General features: G+C 54.0%; 4 protein-coding genes across 4 annotated transcripts; 3 read left to right on the forward strand and 1 right to left on the reverse strand.

Moving 5' to 3' along the window:
* Positions 1–1,506: 1,506 nt before the first annotated feature.
* On the reverse strand, positions 1,507–2,502 carry A1O9_13122 (uncharacterized protein; the record flags this gene model as incomplete). Its single annotated transcript, XM_013397959.1, has 1 exon — positions 1,507–2,502. One exon carries the CDS (start codon positions 2,500–2,502, stop codon positions 1,507–1,509), a length of 996 nt encoding a protein of 331 aa, XP_013253413.1.
* Positions 2,503–2,663: 161 nt separating this feature from the next.
* A1O9_13123 (uncharacterized protein) lies at positions 2,664–3,707 on the forward strand (the record flags this gene model as incomplete). Its single annotated transcript, XM_013397960.1, has 1 exon — positions 2,664–3,707. The coding sequence occupies one exon, from the start codon at positions 2,664–2,666 to the stop codon at positions 3,705–3,707; it is 1,044 nt and encodes a 347-aa protein (XP_013253414.1).
* Positions 3,708–4,210: 503 nt separating this feature from the next.
* A1O9_13124 (uncharacterized protein) lies at positions 4,211–4,864 on the forward strand (the record flags this gene model as incomplete). The annotated part of the gene is made up of 1 exon (XM_013397961.1): positions 4,211–4,864. The coding sequence occupies one exon, from the start codon at positions 4,211–4,213 to the stop codon at positions 4,862–4,864; it is 654 nt and encodes a 217-aa protein (XP_013253415.1).
* A 759-nt stretch (positions 4,865–5,623) lies between these two features.
* A1O9_13125 (uncharacterized protein) lies at positions 5,624–6,793 on the forward strand (the record flags this gene model as incomplete). Its single annotated transcript, XM_013397962.1, has 1 exon — positions 5,624–6,793. One exon carries the CDS (start codon positions 5,624–5,626, stop codon positions 6,791–6,793), a length of 1,170 nt encoding a protein of 389 aa, XP_013253416.1.
* Positions 6,794–9,950: the final 3,157 nt, after the last annotated feature.

Below are 9,950 nucleotides of genomic sequence, written 5' to 3' on the forward strand. Positions count from 1 at the left end.
CCCCCCCCAAGCCGGCCTCATGGGCTTGAACCATCACGGCCTAGGATTATTCCTACTCCACGTCGAGGGTCAGAATCCGTCCAGACCGCGGGGCCTTCACCACAAGGCTGCTTCCATCCACCTTCGGGGCTGCTAGACGTCAACGGTCGGTTCCCCGGCCACGTTCATAATTGAGCAGAGATACCTGGTGCGACCCTTTGTTCGTCGTGGCCGATTCTTCGTTCAGACATTCCGCGCGGTCAGACTCCTCATCCGAGATGGTCCTCCCGGGCGGCGAGACCTGGGGAACTTCGCCGATATCGGACGGTCGCCCGAGCGAACAGCCAAGGAGTCCCAGGAAGAGCAAGAAGCCCAACAGCAGTGGGATCCAGATTTCGCGATCCAGATTTTCCGAGGCCACGATACTTTGGCATGTACCGTGGAAGACGCGGGTGCTGTGAATCGTGAGGTCGACGGGATGAGCATTTGGAGGCAAAAATGAGGCCGAGGGACTGGCCCAAACACCGGGCTCCCGACACTCTTGTATTATAAGGATCCGCTCGGCGCGACGACGATTGACCGTCACTCGTCCAATCTGTGGGCGGCTTCTCCAGGCACGGCACTGTATGGCCCTCCCACACGGGCCAACCAGACGCAGGGCGCGGAACGGGGTCTAATCGAGTGGGTGCAGGCGACGTCTATAATTAACCAATCATCTGTCAGGTCTCTCGTCGAATCACGCCGTGGCGGAGATCGGCGGTGCCCTTCCAATCTACTGGAAAAGAAAGAGACGAAGTCTCACTATGAAGCAAGGCAGGTCGTGCCCCTGCTGGTGAGTGTGAAGTGCAAGGATATGCGGCAGCAGCGGCAGCAGGATTTGCAGCAGAGTTTCTATCCAATCTCCGAGCATGACAGTCAAGGTCTTTATACTATGCTGAGCCATGTTCAAGGGGCGAAGGTTCTTGTCGGTCTCCCTTCCTGCTTGTAATGGAAATTCTGTGAGGGCTTCCATGAATCCTTTTAAGGAGGTAGACACTAACTCTAACCTTGGATTGCCGTAGAGGTATAATCTTGAACGTTCTTTCGATGTGTACTGCCTCTTAGACCTCCTATTTATAAGAAAGAGATTCAGGAAGGAGATATAACCCATACGCAATCTCGTTGTCTCCTGTTATCGCATACAATATCGCGCCACGTACGACAGAGTGCCTATCGGTCTACCTTGTAGGTAGTGTTCACTTGACTAAAAGCCAAATAGCGAACAATAGCCAGCAGGGTTTATTGAGGGTTTTATGTCACGACGAGATACACCCCCTCATTCCATGGGTTCCCATCCTGCTGGGTCACCGTCTTCCACCCTCTCTGTTTAAGTATGCAATCAATCCACCTTTTCCGGTGCTGCTATTATACTCTTTTCTGGGAGACGAGATGCGTCGACTAGGGAAGGAGGTCAGGACAAGGGTGCAGAGATATGTTAGTCTGGAGAGCGTAGACTTCGGGATACATCGATTAGGCGCTGAGAGGTAGTCAAGGATATAGCTTCAAAGCAGCTATCTCGCATGTCAGTAAAAGACATAATTTTGGGGACAGCAAGAAGGAATCCACCAACACAAGTCCCGAGATTGCTTGATCGTCGTCGAATGTTCGAGAACTTCTCCATTGCTGGCTCAACCCTGCGATCCCTTCGTGCTGATGTTGACAGAGCTTCCCGTCACCAGCGCCACCTCCGTCCCTTACCCTGCTCGAAACATTCAGGCCTATGCCGAGAACCTCCCGCCTTGTCCCAGCCAGGGGCGACGGTACTTCCCACTGGGCTTTGGTAGCGCTGGCGCTGCCGTCAGCGTAATCGCATATTCCGCAAATCACCAGACAATTGCTTTCGGCGGCTGCTCCAGCTGATTCCGTCTCTATACATTTTGCCCGAAATTTATCCCTTATCTGATCTCTAACCCGAATATCATTGACCAGCTGGTCTCCTGAAGCAATCGTGTCATAATGAATCACCGAAGCTGTTTCACAATGGTTGTCAAACTCCTCCATTTCGTCCGCGTCGCGACCTGGAAATGTGTAATGGGCGTCGTCCGATGCTTGTATTTTGGCGACATATTGGGCCATGCGATTATCGTGAAGCATATGGTGAGACTTGAGCGCTGCGAGAGCGGTCAAAAGACGAGTAGCTGGTTTGTAGGACGAACCTATTGCCTCTGGCTGACCAGTCTCGAGACCGATGCTAAATTGCACTATGCCTCCGAACGTGTGCTTAGACGAGCTCACCACGACATCTCCTAATCGAACTTGGCTGGGCTTTCCGGGTTTGGGTAGGCCGCTACCAGTGGTGACCAGTAGTACAAGTCGAACGCTACGGAAATTCTGCAGGATTTCGGATGCGATAAGCTTGCTCCTCGTAATACCTGCCTCTTCTTCTGGCCAAGAGACAGCGATGATGTTATGGCTGCCAATCTTACCAAAGCGAATGTTTTTGAAGCTCGGGTCTTCGATCGGGTGCTGAGTATTGTGAGGCATCAAAAAAGGACAATCGAGCTTATAAGTGATGAGGTTGAGCCTGCCAAGACGCCCGGCTTAAGCGGATTCAGCCCAACAGATCCGAGCCTGTTCTAGATTTCAACCTTGCATTTAAACTTCGTCTGCTTTCAGTTAAGAAACTGAACCGACACGACTGAGTGATGTCGCGGATCCCCAAGTTCGGGTGTATTTGTGCGAATTCCAACTACCTCGCTTGTATTTCTGCTCTTCTCGATGGAACACGCACTCATGTTCTCGGATACTGGGTCTATCGAGTTGGCCAAAACTGGTTAGCAGTGGATACTACATCAGACAACCCAGATACAACCAACACATCCTATTGTGCTCGAAAGTTAACGAATGCCTTCAAATCTATTGAACTCATCATCGCCTTAGGTGAAGGCGCCGGGGCGCCATGTGACACCTGCGACGTTCGTCTTGGAGATGTGGTCATTGCTTCCACTGTTATTCCTCTAAATTTCGACTTTGAATTCCCCAGACAGTCCGATATTCAGCTAGTCACCCTCCTGCGATCGTCGACCACTGTCAATGAGATATCCAGTCTCCTTCAGCGCATGGCTCTGACATATCCTCGGATGAAAGAGGTGTACTCGTTCCCCGGTTTCCAACACGACCACTTGATTCGAGAAGGTGCAGAAGTGGAGCGGACGGTTCGTCAACACCCTGAACATCCCGTCGTCCACTTCGGCTCCATAGCATATGCTCGAGCCGGCAAAGTTGGTGCGAAGCAACGGGATAAACTAGGAAGAGATCTAGATGTGATTTGTTTTGGAACCCAGGCGATTCAGAGCGTGAATACTTCATGGCTACTCATACAAGGGATTTCAAACTACGCCGACCATGTGAATGGCGAAGGATGGGCCCGATATGCTTCCGCAACTCCTGCCGCTTATGTGGTACATCTTTTACGCGGGCTCGCTGATGAGTGGCAAGAGAGTCTCCGGAGCACTCTACGACGAAGGTTCGGCGTTGTTGGGGCTGCCACTTCCGCCCTACGAGGTCCTCTTCCTGTACGATGTAGAGCTCCTCAGAGTGCGTCGGAGACTACAAGTGAATACTTCGTGTTTGTCCCGACGCCCGATGCTTCAGAGTCAGACTTTCACGAGCTGATTTTAGGGTCAGAAGAACAGCTTTCCACTCAAGACGACGAATTGTTGGGAGACGGAGACCTGGAGACTTGCTGATTGTGCGTATGCCACTAAATCAAGAAGCCGTGTAGCCTGAGGACGGGAGATTGTTTTCACGGGCATGATCTAGCTGCGGCAGGGTCGTCATGTTGTACGTAGGTCAAGAGAGCGAGGGAGAAAAATAGGCTGAGCTGGGAACAAGAGAAGAAGGGCACGATACGACAAGATAGGCAGCCTGTCAGCGGCTTGACCTGAACACAGCGTGTGACAGTAGGCTGCAACACAAACACGGCGCCTTTATTTGTAGAGCCTGGACCAGGCTAACGTAGCTCTGCCTAACAGATCCATGCAAGGCACCCCCCAGGCTCATTTGGAAGTGGCGGTGGCTCAAATATTGACAAGTACTGTGACGTTATAAATGTTGGTGTTCCCCTTCCCACTCACTACAGTACAAATCGTCCCGCGTTACAGAACACTTTTCAAAACAGACACAAATAAACACCTACCTTCCTGTCCACGCAATAGCTCTCCTCAACTTAAGCTCCTTCCACCAATCCAGAATGGCTCATACTCTTGACATGAGCTCGTTCTCCTGGGACGCTAAGAACGTCGGGGTACGAGAATTCTACTCGGACAAGAAATATCGCCTGGTCGCTGTCACATCTCGTAACGACAAGGAGGTAGAACGGACCAAAGTTTTCCTCGAACGAAAAATCCACGGCAGTGTCCCAGTCGACGTAGTCATCACCTTTGCGCGTATCGAAATTGAAGGCAAAAAGTACTTCGTCCTGACACGACAGTGGCGCGAAGCCACACGCAAGTATTCTATTGCCTCTCCGGCGGGAGTCTACGACGAGCAGGACGAGAACCCTATCACGGCAGGCCTCCGCGAGCTGAACGAGGAGACGCCCTTCACAGCTACAGAGGACGATGTACGCGCCACAAGTTGCCTATCATTCTCCTCGGATGGCTGCCTAAGCGAGACATTTCAGGTCTTGTTTGTTGATGTCAAACCCAAAGATGACAACGTGACATTTGAGAGCGGTATCGTCAGCGGAATCACCAATCAGAATAGTGGAGAGAATATCACGACTTTCTACGTTCCAGCAGACAAATTATATGAGAGTTTGGTCCAGCTCCAGGAGTGGGGTCACTCCATTGACGGCCGCCTGATGATGTGGGCTTGGGGCCGCCAACTGGCGAAGATGGGGTAGAAGTCTAACTTTTCACGCGCCATCGAGGGTTGAATGGTGACAATATGCAAAGCGGCCAGTGGATTTGCCCGGTCCTGTTTGAGCCGGATGAAGCCATCTCGTTCCAAAGATGGCGACGTGGAGTGCTTCACCCATTCGCTCCTGCATACAGTGTCGCCCCCTTCGTGGTCTTAGCTGCTTCGGATGGTCGGCCTGGAGTGCTTGCGTACTGTATGATGAGCTCGTTGGGAAAGACCCCTGAGGATATCCGTCCAGATTTCGTTGCGGGGCGTGAGCGCGGGCTTGTGGCGCGCCTGCATTCAAGAGCACGCGACTAGGGTTGGGGACGTTTGTCACTACGATGTTCGCGTCCCTGGTACTGCACAGTACGTCATTAGGATGCGAACGTCGTCGTCCAAGATATTAGACGAAGAGGTGTGAATGGTACATACTCAAAAGCGGTCTACTGTAAAGTGAGCTTTCCGAAAATAATCTAATAAATGTCGACTCTCCTCGAGCGCTTGGCCTTCCAGTTGATGAGTGGTAAATCGCAAGGGCGGGCTCTCCCTGAGATCGCCCAGAGTGCGCAAAGAAACGTTTTTTGATTGGATCTCTCACGACTTCTGAAGGGAGGTCATGAGCATTCCTTCACCAATCAGGATGCGGTATGCAAGATGTGAATGTCCTCCATTTTATATGAGAGTGGAGGCTCCCGTCCTCATCCTGCCGCTCGTGGCCTCCGAGCCGTCTCCATCATTAATGCCGCGAAGGTCGATAACCATGAAGACTTGCGCTGCCTGGGCTGGAGTTCTTTTGCTCGTCGTCATCCTCTGGATGCTGGATCGAGGGCGTCAGGTCGTGCCCACGGTACCGCCCGTCAACAATGCGACCGGCACGTTGGCCCTGGCCACTGTGAACCACCAAGCCACAGTGCCCGCTTGCCTCGCTCCTCTCCACCTGCCGGGGCCTTTCTTCTACCCTGGTCGGGCGTTCGACACGCCGACCGGCGTCGAAGATCCCGACCGCGCCGCCTGTCGACCAGCGACGCCGCTCTTTATTCCGTTCGCTTCCAACGCCTGCCTTCTTGTGCAGACCGTGGTCTCCTTCATCTCCGAGGGGTGGCCGCCATCCCAAATCATCGTGGTGGAGAACACCGGGAGGTCCGACGAAAATGCGCGGGGGACAATCCCACCCGAAGATCACGCGTTCATGAACTACACGCTCCTCTGCCAGACGCTGGGCGTGCACGTCTACCGAAGTCCGGTGCGGAACACGTTCGCCCAGGTCCAGAACCTGGTGTTCGAGCTCGCCAAGACAAACGGCTGGCCCAGCTACTATCAGAGTCATCAGGACGTCGTGGTCCGGAGCCGCGACGACGTGCGATCGTTCTACGATCACGTCCTGGAGGAAGACGAGGACCGACGGAGAAACGCCGACAGCGAGAGGTGGGCGTTGGTGCTGTACCGTTATGATTGGCTGAGCCATGTCCGCGTCGCGGCCACGGCGGAGGTGGGGCCCTGGGACGTGTTGATACCGTGGTATCCGAGCGATTGCGACTACTACGCCCGGGTACGGGCCAAAGGTTTCCAGATACTCGACTTCGACGCCGGCGTCATCCACGACGTGGCCTCTTGTCTCTCGGACCTGAGTCTGCTGTTTCGCCCCAAGAACTCGTCCGGCGGTCAGGTGGTAGACACCGCACTGCGGATCATGGCGGACACCAAGCGGAACGACAAAGCGGGACGAAACACATGGCAAGGCCGACAGGCCGATGGCACTCTGTCGTCGGATTTCGGGCCCCGGTACGACGCCCTCGTGAAGGCAAGCCGTAAGAGTTATTACATGAAATGGGGGACCAACCGCTGCGACCCCACGGCACCGCGATCGTTCTTCCCATGGTGGAAAGGGCACGCGTTGGGCTCATTTTTGCAACGGTCCGCTTTGGAGTGACACTGACTAGTGACAGGGGTCTACCGGCTGCTTTTCTCTAGTACAATTGAAGGAACTCCACAGAGCCGTGGTCGACGTTGGTGGGAGATGTATTGGGTGGCGGTCGATGGATCTCGACGGCCGTCACAGTTTCCGAGGAGGTCGGGAGGACCATCTGAAACGGAAAATTTGTAGAAGAGTTACCAAGAGCGGCATTTACATAGGTGGCTAGTCATGGTTGCATCGAAGAACGGCCTGTAGCTCCCCCTGCCTTCACAAGTCGCCCAAAAAAACTCGACTGCCAAGGGCAAGGCAATCATAGGAGATGTGCACCTGTTCTTGAGGCTCCCAGTGTTCTTAAATTGCAATTACGGCATCCCGCGATGGCTGTGGGGTTCTTGTGAGATCATGGTACTCGATCAGCGCAGCAGGCTGTGAGATTAGAGTGACTTTTTGTTTTGAGCGACCGATCAAGTCCACCCAGCATCGCTAAAGCTTTCAATCATGTATCTTCAGGGGGGAGTGGCAGGAGTGAATTGCTGGATTGGAAACAGGGGAAGGGGTGGCCACAGGTTACGCATATTTGATCATAGGCAGGGCTGCCATGCTGGGACATGCGAAGTACGTATATTCGACCGGCAACTTCGGGGCATACGCCCGTATCTTCGAGGTTCGTCCACCAGAGCTTTGCTTCAGTGTCAAAAGTATGAAAATGGCAATGAATCTCCTTCCTAAATATCAGATTCCTCAAAGGATTCTATCCTCTTTGCCTCTGTCTCCCAGAGGCAGCGTGTCGTCTTTAAATTCTCAGGTCCCCGCTGGATCGTCCTGTTATCTGCCTACGTAGGACCAAGATGCACGGAAGAAGCCATGGAAGTGCCAGAGAGGGCGTGGAAATCATATTCAACGGTTGATTCGTGAGGAAGAGCTCTCAGGGGGATTCCGAGTTCCGCCCGGACCAAGGTCCAGCTTTTAAGACCAAAGCCGTCGCTCCGACGTCACACCCAGCCGTACATCCTGTCTTGTCTTTGTGAAATCACCTCCATATCATCGACGGTCCGATGGAGAACCCTGGTCTCACGGAAGATCCCACACGGGTCGATGGTTGATAAGACTCGTGCACGAATCGTCTTTGAAGCTGTCCGGTCAACTTCCACGTGGAAATCGCCGGTGTTGGGTCGGTAGAGAGGAACCACCGGCCCGTGGACCAAGCACCGGGTAGACGATCCGGTTTGGTACCGATATCGGTCTAGTAGCCGGTAGACTTGAGTCAGATCGATCAAGTTCTGGTCCCATCCGACACCGTAGGGAATCCTGGACAGACGCAAGGCCAATACAGTCAACCGGGATTGGCGGAGGACCGCACCGAGGTGCTCCGTGAGGTTGACCGCAACGAGGTGCTCCGCGGGGTCCACCTCGTCGTGGATATGTTCTGGGCAGACCTCAATTTCCAAGGATAAGTGGGTCACCGCGGGAAGGTCGAAGTGCGCAAGCAGGTCTTGCGGTCTAAACCAAGTCTCGGGATAGTCACCGGTATTATCGCTACAATGAGGCCCATTCGTATACACAGAGTACTCGAAAATCTGAACGCGAGGGAAGGCTAACCGTGGGATATGGGAAAGACCTCTCGACAGACCTCGGAGGACTAGATGACGCAGATTCTCCGCGAGGGAAGGAAGCCAGCCATCCAGCTTTCCCAAACAGCCCCGGAGGTCTAGATACTCGAGGCGGCAGGGGCTTGAGCCTACGCGCACCTCGCAGTCAGTGAGTGTAAAACCGCTATAAGGCCATGAACCCGCACACATGGTGAGTGATCGGAGGTGTGACAATAGCTTGAGGTCAATGGTGGGGAAAGTTTGCCCCGTAGATATGACCAAGCTGAGAGATTTCAGAGTTGGAGGATATCTCAGATCAAGCCCTCGCAAATCCTCAGAACTCTCGTATAGAATGGTTAAGTGGCTGCGGGGTATGCCTTGAAAGTAACCCGCAACCGCGCCGGTAGTCCGGAGTGACTCTAACTTCCGGATCTCGTTTAGCTGCTCAATTTTTTCTAGAGTAAAGGTATTGTCTGAGAACAAACTGTTAGGGAGTAGGTTAGCGGCCGAGCGAGACATCTCCGTTGAATCTTACTCAAGTCGGCGGATACGCTCACAATCACAGTCAAGCGCTTGAAGCGCGCGACGATACTCATTATCAGAGATAACGACGTGGACGATCTCCTTTCTCTTCTTATTTGGGATGGGCATATGACGTTTGTGGATGATCCGATTCCTCTTTATAATATAGGCCTGTACTAAATCGTTGACGATGAGGTATGACTGTAGTAATGGCTGAGCCGCGTCGAAGAAATCGCGACTAGTTACCGCTAGTGATGGTAGAAATCGCAGAGGTACCTAACGCGAGCATGAACGAGCCGGAGTGGGTCCAGCACTAGGAGTGAGGAGGACGCACCTTCGAGATGATGATGTGGAACACTTCCGCGGGGAGCAGCGCTAGCCACGACTGAGTGAATGGTGTTCGTCGGCTGCCACGCAGACGAAACCCCAGCAGCCCCTCCGATGGATCACTCTCACAGAAGCCGGAGCCCCCCGGCCGACCCTCCTCCCAAGACGGTGCGGTGTGGATGTATGTGCCCTGGGCCTGCGCGTCGCCGCTGCACGAAAAGGCGACGATGTCCGAAATGGAGCTCGAGAGTAAGTGGTATGAGATGTCGGCGCGCAGACCTTCCCACTGGACGATATGGCCGGTACGCAGGCTGAGAGCCCAGATGACGCCGCTGGGGGCCAACACCACCACCTGGCCATCGGCCGTGAGGTCACGGACCGCGGCAACTTCGTGGGGCCGCTCCAATTCACAGGACGACCCTCCGTGCTGCCATGTCGGCAACTTCCAGGAGGCTGATCGCTCTAAGCATTCTTGGCGGCGAACAAGCAAATGACCGTTCTCGTTGACGCCGACCACCCATAGATTCCACACGCCCTCAGACTCGATCACCCGCGCTCTCTGTGCCCGGAAGCTCTGTCTGCGAGAGAATGGCCAGGGGGGCTCGTGCGGGTTGGAGGGATGGTCGACGTCGATCAAGACAAGCCAGTCGACACCGAGTGCGATGAGGGTATTCTGGTAGAGACTGATGTGGCGTACGTCCGACCCTTTCTGGCCGAGGATGACCGAGCTCAGT

This window comes from Exophiala aquamarina, assembly GCF_000709125.1.
Source record: "Exophiala aquamarina CBS 119918 chromosome Unknown aczIA-supercont1.75, whole genome shotgun sequence".
Taxonomy (NCBI): domain Eukaryota; kingdom Fungi; phylum Ascomycota; class Eurotiomycetes; order Chaetothyriales; family Herpotrichiellaceae; genus Exophiala; species Exophiala aquamarina.